This window comes from Vanessa tameamea, chromosome 20 (assembly GCF_037043105.1).
Source record: "Vanessa tameamea isolate UH-Manoa-2023 chromosome 20, ilVanTame1 primary haplotype, whole genome shotgun sequence".
In the NCBI taxonomy this organism is placed as follows: Eukaryota; Metazoa; Arthropoda; class Insecta; order Lepidoptera; family Nymphalidae; genus Vanessa; species Vanessa tameamea.
Genome location: NC_087328.1, coordinates 1,673,669 through 1,689,304, shown reverse-complemented (window position 1 = coordinate 1,689,304; position 15,636 = coordinate 1,673,669). Strand labels below are relative to the sequence as shown.

Sequence of the window (15,636 nt, the reverse complement as noted above, 5' to 3'; positions counted from 1 at the left end):
GCAATAATTATTCAAATTTACTTTTGACAGATCACCTCATAAATTCTCTGTACAACGATACGCTTATAAGTGATATATGCTTTATAGTGCATCAGCTGGTATAAACGTTTAGTTCAGAGTTTCTTAACACAGGTTGTACCTCTTTTGCAAAGCATCTGGTATGTTCACTTCGACTCTTGAAGTTTGCTTTTGAGCCACAGTGAAAATGCGAACCATCCAGCGGAAAATAGCAGGAAGACAAGGCTATTCGCATACATGTATAACACTGCACTGCTCGTAAATTAGAAATACTAATGAGACTATATTGCTGTATCCTTAGAAGTGTTTCAAATTTATTAGTATATTATTTAGTCTAGTAGAGACCTTAGAAGTGTTTCAAATTGATTAGTATATTTAGTCTAGTAGAGAAAGTTTAACGAACAAAATTGATATGGGATTTCATTTCTTGAAATAAATTGATTATAATTATATTCTTATTTACAAGCGGTGCAATTAAATGATAAAATACGGGACTTCTAAGACTTAAAGGATTTACTTAATAAAAAATTTAAAAGGCTGACATAGCTGATAAGTCACAACTTCAATTTCTTTTGATGAAATTTTGCACAACAATTCGTTATGGAATGGAAGTAAATGTAAACGGGAGATGAAAGTTCTCATGGAATTCGCCATTTTTCGATTTTAGAAATAAGGAAATCGGTGTTTTAAATAAGTCGCTAGAAATGTTTAAATATTCATCTTCATCCCATGTAAGGGGTAAATTAGGAGATAAAAAATTATACAGACCCCAAGGTGGAATGAGGGCATGGACGGTGCAGGTTACCAAAATACTCTGATACTTAAGATAAATCGGTTTGTTTCTGAATAATGTATCCGATGGGACATGCTATCGGATACACGGCCGGTATCATATAGACTTTAACGATAGCGATCTTTACAGAAAAGCCAAAAATATAAATATTATTTTTTATAGAAACACTAGCTGTGCCTGCGACTTCGTGCGCATTTGAATTTAACAAAAAAGATATTATTGTAGCTTAAGCTACTCCTTATTACATCAGCTATCTGCCAGTGAAAGTCCCGTCAAAATCGGTCCAGCCGCTCCAGAGATTAGCCGGAACAAACAGACAGATAGACAAAAATTTTAAAAATGTTATTCTGGTATATATGTACTGTGTATACAAACATATTCATTTAGTAAAATGCAGTTATTTTAACATTACAAACAGACACTCCGATTTCATTATATGTATTTAGATAATAGATATATAAATGACCAACTATGCCCATAGTTGGTCATTGGTGCAGTAAAAAAAAATTACCATTCTGTACACCTATTTTATAAAAATAAAAAAGCAATCAAAACGTTGGAAAAGTTATCAAAACCTTGGAAAATGTTATTATACGATTAACGTATGTGATTACACCGGATCACTCACCCTTCAAACCCGAACACAACAGTACTAAGTAATGGTGATTGGGTGCTTGGCGATAGAATATATGAGGAGTGGGTGGTACCTACCCAGACAAACAACCTACCAATAGCCAAGCCAGAAAAATATAACTTTGTTTTGATTTTCAGCCAACGCTACACCCATATCGAAGTCAATTTAATCAAGAAACATAAAATCTGTTCATGGTTGTCATAAGTTATATAAGTAGTTACATTTTTCCCTATTTTTATGGAACAAATAAAAATCCATAGTTGATTCGTAAATGGTTCAACGTAACACCCGTTACATTCGTTGCCTAAAATTAAGGCACACGGCATATTACAATATGTTAAATCAATTTTCCGAACCGGAAGTAACTTTACATTAGTACAGTATACCCTTACATTACTGCTAGCTTTTTTTTATGTTAGAGGTGGCAAACGAGCAGGAGGCTCACCTGATGGAAAGTGACTACCACCGCCCATGGACATCTGCAACACCGGGGGGCTTGCAGGTGCGTTGCCGGCCTTTCAGGAAGGAGTACGCTCTTTTCTTGAAGGTTCCTAAGTCGTATCGGTTCGGAAAAACCGTCGGCGAAAGCTGGTTCCACAGAGTGGTTGTGCGAGGGAGAAAATGTCTTAAAATACGCACTGTTGTGAATTTTCGGACATTTAGTTGGTGCGGGTGCTATTTGGAATTTTGACGAGATGTCCAAAGGTGAAATTCTGTAGAAGATGCAGAGCTTGATATGTTTGGTAGCCTTATATTTGATTTAATACTCTAACATAACGATTCAAAATTGCTTATGAAAATCTACTTTAATAAAGAACATTTTGATTTTGATCCTTCAGCATTCAGAGAAAATTCAAATATCTTAACCCTCAATCTCCTCTGATTTGGGGTCATTTAACCGTCTCAGCTCATTTTATTCAGACCTTAGATAACCCGAACAAATGGGTGCATTAACTTATCAAACATTTCATGATCACATGAATGGTTGGAAAATCTTGTAAGGCTCTAAGTGAAATGGAATGTACCAAATTGTTCAAAGATAATTGAACAATCTTAGCCCGTTGTGGAAATAAATATTGAACAATATATTTTTTTATTTTTTATTATTTAATAAGTTGGCTGCCAGTTTTTTTCTCGTAACAGCCTACTAGAATAAGATTTTGATTTCAAAATCAAAATATAATTTATTCAAGTAGGCTTTTACAAGCACTTTAGAATTGTCATTTAACAAACTATTTAAAGTAAAGCTACCACCGGTTCGGAATGTAGATTCTACAGAGAAGAACCGACAAGAAACTCAGTTGTTATTCTTTTTCAACATCTAAAAATACAGTCATGTTATTTAAATACAATTATATATGTATGTTATGCTCGTGCCCGGAAGTCAACAAGCATTAACTCCACGCTTTTTTAACATCTATATAATCTTGTATCGAATAATATGCCTTCTTTACCAATGATTTTTTTACAAATGACTTGAATCTATGAAACGGCAAAGTTAAAAATGTCTGCGGAATTTCATTAATTTTATTTGGTTGTCTAATTCAAGTAAATAATACATAGCGCCACTATAAATGTTTAATATACATACATAATTAAATAAGTTATGTTTATTATAATAAAACTATTTTTATTGAAAAATATGTTCAATTCCACATGCTTGTTCCAAATTGTTGTCAACTGTTCGACTCATCTATACATATAATAAAATTGGAGTGTCTGTTAGTAATATTAAAATAACCCATTTTTACTAAATGCATATGTATGTATACACGGTACATATACCAAAATAACATTTTTTACAATTTTTGTCTGTCTGTCTGTCTGTTTGTTCCAGCTAATCTCTGGAACGGCTGAACCGATTTCAACGGGACTTTCACTGGAGTGATAAGGTGGATGTAATAAGGAGTAACTTAGGCTACTTTTATTTTAGAATTATATATAGAATAAAAATAAAATCACGCTACAAAATAACTTAAATTCAAATAGCGCGCACTAAGTCGCGGGCACAGCTAGTTCAATATAATAATAATAATAATAACAAAATAAATAATGTATGAAATCCAAGGACATGTTGACAAGAGCCAGACAACGAGCGCACGACAATTCATCTCCGGACCCGCCGCTCAGCTCCGCCTCCCAGGCACAGGACCCCGCACAAGGAAGGAGTCTGGTGTCTGCAATTGCGTCGAGCTCGAGCGACGAGTACTTCCCCCCGCCGACGTCGCCAATACCTGTACGTTGAGCGGGGAGACGCCGGCCACCGACGGGCTTGGGAGCCAGAGGCCAACCGGCCTCGAACGGGGTCCCCGTTTCCGGTGGTGGTGTGCAGCGCATGCGATGGATGCGGTTGCCACGTTTGCCCATGACTAAACGGAATAGGGACCTAGTGTGCACTCTGGATTCACTGCTCGCAGATTATTTTGAGAGCAGTGAAAATCTCGAAGATACTCACTCAATTCTGTTTTGTGCGGCTGTTGCAGCATGTCGTGTAGCCGGTGTTACATTTGAAGACACCGAACGAGCTACACGACCAAAGGCTGCTGCACCGGTCTGGTATGCTGGTGCTGGAGTTGAATAAATTAGATACAACTCTATGCAGTTTCTTGAGATCATGTATGGGGCAATGGCGGACAGTCCATCGCTATCCAGGGTGCCAATTTGGCTTTGCCTTCCAATTGACCGCGGAACTGAACCAGGCTCGAAATATCGACGCCAAGTATTCCGATACTAGCTGTGGCTGCATACGGAATGTTCTCGAATCGTGGAGATACGACGAATGGTGTTTTTTTAGCAGTTAACACGCAAACTTGCGTCTTTTTGGGGTTGAAATGGACTAGGTTTAGCCGACCCCAGTTCGAGACTTTGTTTAACGAAGACTCGATTTCAAACAAGTTTGTTCCGGTTTTCTTCGACATTTTCCCGAGAAATATTAGCACGGCCGGAGTATGAGGTGTCTACGGTGCTGTCGTCTGCATAGCAGTGAATGTTACTGATTTGCAACAAGTCATTGATATGCATAAGAAACTGAGTGGGTCATAGAACGCAGCCTTGTGGAACACCAGCATTGACGAATTTTAAGTCGGAGCATGTACCGTCGACACCGACCTTGATGCTCCGATCTGCCAAAAAACTGGTAATCCAATTGCATAATTTCCCGGAAAGCCCATAGGAATGAAGCTTCGAAAGAAGCGCTTTGTGCCACACACGATCGAAGGCCTTCGCTATGTCCTTCGCTAATGCCTCCCCCTTGCTCTCAACTGCTTCCACACATCTATGAGTAAGATAAACTAGAAGATCACCGGCTGAGCGACCCCGACGGAAACCGTACTGGCGGTCGCTAATCCGCTGGTACTCCTCTAGGTACCGCAGGAGCTGGCAGTTAATAATGGACTCCATTACCTTGGAGAACAAGGAGGTGATGGCTATAGGCCTATAATTGGACGGGTCTGAGCGGTTGCCCTTTTTAGGGATCGGATGCACCAAAGCAGTCTTCCAGGAGTTCGGGACGACGCCGAATGCATAGGATTGCCGGTCTGCGTTAAGACCGGTGCCAACTCGGGAGCACAAATCCGTAGCACGATTGGAGGGATGCCATCGGGTCCACTCGACTTATGAATATCCAAGGAAAGAAGTGCTTTACGAACTGCACTTTGCCGGAATGTAACCTCCGGCATCGTGGTATCACACCGCGGGATTGTTGGTGGTGACTTTCCTCGGTCATCTAGAGTTGAGTTCGCCGCGAAGAGAGAGCCTAAAAGATCAGCTTTCTCCTTTGCTGTATTGGTTAATGACTCACCGTCTCTGTGCAAAGATGGAAAAGAGGGCTGACAGAAATTCCCTAAGACAGCCTTAGCGAAAGACCAGAACGCACGTGTTCCTGAAGGGAGTCGCACCAGACTCTCGCCAATTCTGCCAATGTGCTCTGTCTTCGCCTTAGCAATCACGTTTTTGAAGGATCTAGAGGCAGAGTTATATTCCTTTCTGAATGCGCTGGTATTTATGATGGGAAATCAGCAGAAGGTCCAACAGGGAATGTATATGATCCTCCACGTCTGGTATTCGCATTGGCGAGGTGACCAGTTGTGTCAAATCATATGCTAAAGCGAAGTCAAGTACAGATCTACCCGCATGATCAGTAGTGCGTGATCCAAGCCATTCGGCATGATGGGCATTAAAATCGCCAAGAATTACGATCTCTGCGGATGGGATCTGCTGCAGCACGGAATTAGCATTAATGTAGCCATTTGGACGTGTTCTACCAGTCGGTCGGTTTCGGCATTACCGCCATGGGACCTATAAAGGCTGCCGAGGCGTCGAGAGCACTGGTGTACGTCCTGAGCATGGATGCCCAGAGAGGGATTCTCCACCGCAGTCGCTGATGGTACCCTCCTGGGGTAATTAAACCAAATTCTGCACAACCGTTATGTTTTGGGGGGAAGGGGATCGGGCCTCCGGGACTCTCACATACCGGACGAAACGCGGTAGCATAGCTACCACTTTACGCCGATTTTAAGTGAGAGAGTAGTACTTCCCCGGGCGTGCCGGCCCATTCGGCTGCAACACGAAGGTATGCAGTGTGGCACTACCACTTAGTTATTTATGACGATTCTTTTATCATTTACAAAACCAGGGAATAGAACGAGACCCAAATGGGATCTTTGGGGTACACCAGAATTTGCAAAATAGTGGATCGTGTTATAACCATCGACTACTGCGAAATCAAGGATCCGTTTATCTCAATGATAATTTAGGTATGAGAAAAGAATAGCCAGAAAATAACCATAAAAATGAGATCAATAATGGCAGAGAACCTTTTAAGCGGCCTGTGTAAGCTTAGTACACACCGAACAATGGTACAAGAAAATGAGGATAAAATTGAAAGTGAAGTGTTGAAACGATTTTATGAAGAACCTCGCAGACTTGTCAAACACACAGACACAGTTGACACAATTCTTATAAAATAAATCTGGCTCCGAGTATAAATGTCTTTCTTATTTAGTCTGTTCCACTTTTTCCGTCTGCTTGTGCAGCATGTTCCTAAATATTTTTGGTTTTTCTTTGGCTGAGCAGTATAATTATTTGTTACACATTAAGTTCCATATTTGTGTATTTTTTTTTTTAAATCGGTGCTACATATTTTCAATGGATTGCATGAAAGAGAATTCCTTTTGGCATTAAATTTACCTTTATATAATCAATCAATCATAATTATTACATATATTTAGAGATAATGAATAGAAACGCCAACAATTTCATGATTAGACAATCAACGGAAGGATTAATGTTAATCCTTATATTTAATATCATTTAAATCGTAGGATTTAATTAATAATACGTGACTTGTTGTGTTTGTCTTAAAATAATTTATAATAACGGAAATACAAACAAATAATGCATAAAAACTAGTATATACTAGTATAACCCCAAAATAGAAATTATAAAACGATGATGATCTCCTGGTGGATGGCTTCCATGGCGGCTAATCTCAAGGGAGTCCAGTCAACAATTGTATAGGACATATTATGGGGCACAAGTGTGCGCAAAAACACGTGCACTCATGGGAATAGAGACACTCATAATCCGATCAGAAGACAAATCCAACACGATCGTGTTTAGACGGAGTTCAGACACAGAACCATGATATACGTGCTTTCCGAGGTACGACAGTGCCCACACTTCCAACTTCAAGACTCTGGGCTGCTACTGAGAATATTTCGACATATGTTGAAACAATTTCACGTTATATTTTACACTTCAGTCATAATATCCGAAGTAAAGTAAAGTAGTGAATTAATTACTTCAATCTGACTCTCTCATATTTAGATATAATCTCGAAATGTTAATTACTTTTTCTGTATATGTGTGGGTATCGTTTTATTTTTGCTATATCTGTGTATATTTAATTTTAGATTCAAGTAAGCATATAATTAATGTTTCAATAAATAATCAGCTTTCGTATTCATCAGTAATTTTCATTAAAATCTTATCAATGCGAAAGTATGGATGGATGAAAGGATTTTTGTTATTCAGTCACACAAGAACTGCTGTACAAATCTCAATGAATTTTTTATACCTCATACCTATAACACATTAGGATGAAGCCGCGAGCAGAAACTAATATCATACATTAATTTTACACAAAAAATAATAAATTCGGTAACGTTTCTAACGATATTTACAGACACGACTGGCGTTATAGTATTTGTAACGGATAATATCGAATTTAATATAAACTTACCCAAAGCATAATCACAAGATGGTCCAAAGAAAACGTGTGCGCAATCATTATACGCATCGATGGCTGTAATCACTGCGTAGGCAGCATCGCAGTCCGTGACATCGTACGTCATCCATTCGAATGATAACCACGACGGAAAGGCATCGCGCACTGAATCGTGCTGCAATGCCAATTCAAGTACGGGCTCCACCTGACGGAAGAAATAAGTTTTGATTTTTATCTTGAACGTGATTTTAAATTATTATAGGACTACTGGATGAGAGTCTGCTTCGACGTTTTTAAGTAAAATAAATTTAGGAGTTTGGACTACAGTAGAACTTCTAGCGACATTATGAATTGTATACAAATAAAAACGTTAATTGAATTTTAATAATTGAAAAAGATTAAATTTACGTCATGACAGAACAGTTGCGTCAAAGTATAATCATTTTAATAAGAAATATTACAAAAGAAAAAAAAAATACATACAGCAATTTAATACAAGAAGGAAAAACAAATTTATCACGACAGACTTTCGCCTTTATTAAGTTAATAATTCAGTTTTAGGGCGAGATACCCTAACTGTACGCATTTTTAATAACATGTACCTATTTTCACGACCTTCATTTGTGTTCATAATCTCTTGCTCATCTCAGAAAACATCGTGAGGTAACCTGGCGAACCCGATAATAAACAACCACTTGAATCCACTTCGCAATGGAGCAGTGTAGTGGAAGAAGATCAAAGGTTCTCGACAAATGGAGAGGTGGCCTTAGCAAAGCAGTAGGATATTACAGGCATAGTTTATAAGCAAAACCCGTCAAGCTTATCCTGCTTGTTTGTATCATGTCGTGGTGAATTACACCAAAATCACAATGAAAAACACACATATGTGCTAAGTTTTATGGAAATGCTAATAACAAATCCGTTTATCTTAAACATACTCTACGAATATATACTGATATTCAATTATTTTTTTTTATGGTATCAGAAGGCGGACGAGCAAATAGGCCAGACGGACGATCTAATGGTAATTGGTTACCAAAGCCTATAGACATTGGCGCTGTAAGAAATATTAACCAATCCTTAAATCGCCAATATGCTACCAACATTGAGAACTAACTGTGTGGAATAACATTAGTTTCAAATACCTATTATAAGTGACAAAATAAATTTAAGAAATATCAACCATCCCTTACATAGTCTATGCTACTTTGGAAACTAAAATGTCATTGACCTTCGTGCCTGTATTAACTCACTTATACTTCAAACCTGACCACAACAATACTAAGTATTGCTGTTTTGCGGTGGAATATCTGACGAATGGGTGGTACCCAGACATACTTACACGTAGATACCACTAAGTAGGAACATAATTTATTCGCCAACTAATTTACGAGCGTATATCATAATTTAAGCAATATACCTCAGCCAGTACTGGATCTGAAAAACCTTACAGTTTTAATATTTGAATATGCTAATAAGTTGTACGAGTAGTTTTAAGATAATAAATGTGGCCAGGTGCTTTCATATTCTTTATAAAATCCTTCCAGATTTATGACTTTGTTGATTAAATAACGTCATGTCAAAGAAAATGAATCGCTCATTTAAATTTATATTAAAGTAGACGCTTCGTGCGATTCCACCAGTATTAAAAATTTCTGCTCCACCCCCGTAGGTCTTATCATTATGGTAGATAGTTCTGTCATGATTTTTTAAATATACTTATATAATTTTAATTGAAATAACATGTATGAAGTATGATTATTGATACGGTTATCGACACCGTGTTGTGGCACTCCCGTCTCTTCCGTCTCGTGGCGTGGGGAGGCGAGCTGGTACTGCCTGGCACGGAGAAGCGCGGAATTTTTTAACTGGGGAGAAAAAGATGGAGGACAAACTAGGAAGGACGGATATTTGCTGACTTTGCTGTTAAAGTTATAAGTAATATATGTATCGAGTGGTTTTAATATAATGGAAGTTAAGGTAATGTGAGTTGTTTTTATTATAGTTCTTAATAAATGAACTTAAATCTAACGTAACACTGATATTGGCGTATTCAATCAAACTCTATCTTAACAAAACATATTAGCATAGATCATTTATGTTATAACGAATTTTCGCCAGCGGCTTCTCACAAGTATTACGGACAGGACTTACGCACCCTATGTCCTTTTTTGTACCCCTGACAACATGTATGCAAAATTTCTTAGTGATCATTTGAGTTAAGATGAAAAAGCGTAACAAACAAATAAAGTCACTATATAATTAAAATATTAGTTAAAATAAAATTTGCGACAATTTTACATATGATACAAATATTTATGATGAAGGTAGCTTTTTTTTTGTCCCAACTTGTTTTTAAAAAACATGACGTCAGCATTGCTGACGTCACGAATGTCAGGGTTTGGATTTCTATCCATCCTCGAAGGTATAAAATTAAACGCAGGAAATATTCTTCTTTGATTTATTCCAAGCTGAAGAGGTCCGATCGCATCGACGGCACGAACAAGCCTCCCGATAGCGGCGGGCGCTCGGCTTTTTATAATAAAATTGGGTGTGGGAACTTTTCACTCAATATAAACTTATTTATGGACGCTAAAATATTTCAGACTAATTTCTAATTCATTACTAATTCACTAAATATATATTAATAATTGGATAATCAAAGAGTTTTCAATAATTAAAATAATCATATCCGGAGACGTGTATTTCCTAAATACGTGGTTTCCCGCCGTCATATAGAATCTTTTCACGTTTGTGAAAATAGAGGGGGACAAACATAATAGTAAATTTTAAGCAGCTATTACTATAGTAAAATTTAGAAACAAAAAGAGTCAGTAAGGTCTATGTGCAGACCCACAAAGGTATCACACAGGCATCACATATTCTACAGCCAAGGAGCAATATATTGCATTGTCGTATTCCATTTCGAATGGTGAGTGAGCCATAAACGAGGGCTAGGCAGTGGTGACAACATAAACATGTATTAAAGGCTTTTAAGATCAACAAAATCCTACTAAAAACAATTGAATAAGATTAATTATAACTTAGTTCTGGTCTTTTAATTAATTATCATATAAAACCCGACACAATTAATCAGAACTTTATCGTTGTGGTCTGAATACAATAGTGAGACAAATATCTACTCGGGCACACACTGGCAACGAAGACGAGATTTAAACATTAAACATTTGCTTAAATGCATTACGTAATTGAGAAAGATAAGTTCTCCAATCTTAAATGCAAGTATACTTAAATTCTAAAGTTATATAACTAGCAACCCGTCCCGGTTTCACACGGGTACACACAAAACGTTTATTTCGGCATGTTATAAATTCGGCATGTTTTTTTTTTAAACAGGTAGCCAGATGAACGTTTGGTCGACCTGTAGGGCTATTATGGTTAGAGCACAGCCACTGTTGCTATCAAATATTTGTTTGATATTTGACAATCTATAAACTAGGAGCTAAATATTTTATTAAGCTTGTTGTTGCTTCTCAATACATTTTCTATAATGTTATGTATGTTATGTATGTACGGAAAAACGTTAATGATTAAAATCATTAATGAGAAAATGTGATACTCATAGCATTAGTACAAGGAACAAACACAAACTGGTTATTCCTGTTATTCGACTGCATAGAGACAGTACTCTTTTGTGGGGCAATGTATACAGTTCTACAACAGGATACCAGAAAGCGTTTAAAATGTCTCTGTTGCCAAATTAAAAAAAATTGTTAATGAACACTTGTGAGCGAAAAGTTATTACACAATTAGTGAGTTTATATTTGATAGCACACCTTGGGAATGAAACGATCGCCTCCTGGCTATTTCTATTCATATTCAATGTATGTAAATAATAAAAAGATCCGCTGAGTTTCATTCGCCGCTTCTTCTCTGGTCAGGGTATTTTTTTTCCGAACCGGTAGTGTTAAATTTGACATACAATACTATAAAGGAATTTGAGTTTGCGTTTGGTCAATGTTACACACGATGGAAAGCGAGAACAAAAATGTTAGACATCAATAATGTGTAATGTACTCATAATCATTGTTTGGGAAAGCCCCTAAGATATTTCGAATATAATCGATATTTCGATTAAGTGCCAGGATGTTTAATTAGAAGAACATGTCGATTGTTTAATATCATAAATGCAAAATGATCTGATCCTTGAATGCGACTCTCAAAAGATTAAAAATTTGAGAAGTTGACGTTGACGTATTTGAAGTTTTAACTATTTCAAATAATATAGACTAATATAGACACGGACTCATGTGATAAGTAACGTGTGCCAAAAATTTACATTTTACAGAGAATGGATTATATAGAATTACCTAATGGCCTTCCTCATGTATATGCAGGGAATCACAATATAAGCGCGATTCAACTGCGTTCAACGCCATCTAGTTGAAAAATAGCATATGAAAGTGCCGTGAGTAAGCGAATCTGATGCTTTAACTTAACATCTTTAAAAAATATATTTTAAAAATCATTCGTACTTCCTCAATTTTATATACAGTTTAAGTAAAAAGTTTATGACAGACTACCTGGTAAATTTTTGAATAGACTTCCCCATTCGCCTACTCTGATGAAAAGATTCATCTAATTATACCTGAGTTTAAAAGTATTTAATATAACCAACCCTGGATAAGAGCTTTCAACTTTCCACATTTTCTTTAGAGGGAAAGTAAGAAGATACTTTAAAATTGACGAAAATAACCATCTTAAAGTTGACTATCCGTTCATTGAACGTTGTATAAGTGTGTGCAAAATACATTTCAAAAATATACCCGCAATGTATTATATTACCTTGTTAAAATAAATAACTTTACAATACAATCCCTTAAGATACCGTTTCAAATACGTTGTAAACAACAATGATTTTTGACTTATTCCAAATTTCGTGTATTAGTTATAAAGAAAATTGTCAGAAATACTTTCGCAGACTTGCGCACTATAGTAATATGTCCCATGTAGGTTTAATTTCATAAAACAGTTAATTTATTAGAATAATCCATCATGAGGCAACCATAATGTTGCTTTGTATCATCAGTAGCTCCACTCTCATTATGACCAGTGCTAAGGTTTTCTGCAAACTCGTCCAGTATCTCAACCCACTCTTCATTTACTATACCGCTGAATTTTACAATATGCTTTTGTTTAGAAGCATAAACAATAGTCTAATTATGGTCACCAGAAACATAACATCCAGAGTTCGATTCTAAGCTCAAGCCCCACAGATCAAGTAAATAAAAGTTATTGGGTTGTTCTGACGAAAAAAATTCAACAACAGGCCGGAGTTTCGAAATTAGAAGTTCGTACACTACTGTGCCTCGGAAAGCACGTAAAACCGTTGCGCGATCTTGCAATTGAACTATTAGGGGTCGAGTCAGATTTAACGTCCCATTGGAATATGAGAGTGATTCCCACATGTAAATTTCACACATTAATATGTGTTTTGCGAAGTTGCCTAGTCGGCCTTAAGATTTGCCACCGAAATAGATCGAGAGGACATCAGCATCATTCATCATCAAGTGCCCGTTTTAATCGTCGACCCTCCTAAAATAATGTAAATAAAAACCTTGTCGACCAAAAATACCTCCTTGCAAAACATTAAATAAACTCTTATCTTGTTATTTAGCGGAATTACTTAAGTAGATAATTAGGGGTGATCTTATCTGAAAGTCGTTATTTCACGGATGATTTATTAAATCCTATATATTTTATTATAGCGTTTGAGTTATTTTATATTTTGTTCGGATTTGCTATCTGTATTTGGATACAGAAGTTTTTTTATCGTGTAATAACAGACGCCAATAAATTCCTTGGATTGAAATCCACTTATTGAAGTGAATAACATATCTATAAACATATTCTTGACCTCAATTAAAGTTCCGATTAGGGTAGACTGTTCTTATGTTTACGTTAAGCTACCATCATCGTACAAATTATAGCTATCAAGATGATAAGAGATGGTTTCTTCTTCGCCTAGATAGAATAGAAAGTGCGATTCAACAGAGAAATTTACTTTGCGGTAGGTCTTTGTTCAAAGCCTGGGTAGGTACCACCCACGCATCAGATGTTCTTTCGCCATCAGTAATACTTACTATTATTGTGTATCAGTTTGCAAGGTACGTGAGTGTAACTACAGGCACAAGGGACGTAACATCTTAATTCCAAGGTTTGTGGATGAAAGCTAATATTTCTTATGCCTGAGTATAGAAGGCCATTTGATCGTCCGCCTAAATATATAATAAAAAAATACTACACGAATTCCACAAATCTAGCATAGATTCATGGTCAGTATATATCTTTTATAATTTGTATATTAAGTCCTCAATATAAATTAGGTACATCGTATCATCGTATGTTTTTCACCATGTATATTGGTACATACATGTATATTTTTTTCAACGAGAGCATTTTTATATCGTTCACTTTGTTATAACATCTACGATGAGATGAGTTGGCTGATAATATTTAGGCTCCTTCTGCTGGTTGAATAGCGCCGTTTCGTAAAATGGCTAGGCTGCTATTTCATACGCTAATTTAACTAGTTGGCTTCAACATATATACAAGCAGAACTAGGTTGTGTTAGTAATATGAATATTTAAATCTCTTTTATAATACATTGTAAATCAATATAGAAAACAATATTTGATTTAAAAACTTACAACTTGAAGATTGGCGTCATATGTTGTATTTTTGGGCAACAATAGCGCAGCCCGAATCTTACAATTACCGTTGAAGTCGCAGACATTTTCACATGCCCTCTCCCGCGGCTCCTCGCCTCGACAATTCTGACAGTTGCCGACAGCCGCCGCACCAAACAGTATAAACAAAACACACCATCCCATGTTATCGATAGATCACCAAATACACATCACTATTCACACTAATGGCACTTATTTCACTACATAGTTGCTCATCACTCAATTCACCTGTAACAAAAAGAAACGTATTATTATTAACCGATTCGATAATATGTCGATATTAATTGTAGTCGATTTTATTAAAAACGAAAATAAGCAATCAATAAAAAGTAATTATTGTTTTATTCAAGTATGTATCTATCAAATCGCATGTGTCAAAAAATTGAGTCATTTAGATTCAAAGGATATATTTTCAGAATTACACTTCATAGTCGCGTCTGCGTTGGATAAAATACGGCAAGATCAAGAACTACACTTATTTCTAGGAATTGGTCACGTCCGTATCGCGGTCAGATAACAAATTCACTTACAATGAATTCTACCCTCATTTTATGAGACATCTCGTACTTCGAGTATACTTCGAATGCGTTGGAATTTTCTGCTTTAATCAAACGTATACTTCAATTCGTCATCAGTATCAATCTACTTTATATTGTAAACTAGCTGTGTTCTGCGGTTTTATGAGAATGTGAGGAGGGCGATTATTTACACATTATCGAACAGATGATAGCTTTAAGTTTTATTTAATATACTTTGACCTAAGAATATAAAATAAAAGTCACTTTTGAAGTATTTGAGTTCGCTTTTGTTGCAGTGGCGTAGCTATCATAGGGCCAGGTGGTGCAGTGCACCAGGGCCCCGGGGCTCAAGGGATTCTAACCTATGCTTTGAAAAGAACTTTGAATAGAGATGACGTATAGATTTAGCCTACGAATGATAAGTTCAACTCACTGAATCCTGTATCCTACTCTTATTCGTATCTATAATTTTGAAGGGCATTATAAGTTAAAGAGGGAGGTGGAAGGAGGGGGTGAGGGCCAGATTATTTTTCTATGCACCGGGGCCCTTGCCCACCTAGCTACGCAACTATTTTGTTGCTTCACGAGGCGAGCGATCCATCTGTTTTTTTGTTTTAAAATAAAACAATTGACTATGGTTTTTAATTAATATAAGTATTATTAACGAGTAATCATTATTATTTTTTACAGTCTACCAACTGAATATTGAAAACTTTATCAGTGGTTAGACACAATTC

General features: G+C 36.6%; 1 protein-coding gene across 1 annotated transcript in view; it reads right to left on the bottom strand.

Annotated features, from left to right (window-relative positions):
* LOC113403788 (atrial natriuretic peptide receptor 1) overlaps positions 1-15,636 on the bottom strand; it is a 291,966-nt gene that overhangs the window by 214,807 nt on the left and 61,523 nt on the right. Inside the window, exons 2-3 of the mRNA XM_064217976.1 lie at positions 14,343-14,609; positions 7,687-7,876 (exon numbers count right to left, since the gene is read on the bottom strand). Coding sequence (XP_064074046.1) covers positions 7,687-7,876; positions 14,343-14,525 — 373 coding nt within the window. The 5' untranslated portion in view covers positions 14,526-14,609. The remainder of the gene's footprint in view (positions 1-7,686; positions 7,877-14,342; positions 14,610-15,636) is intronic.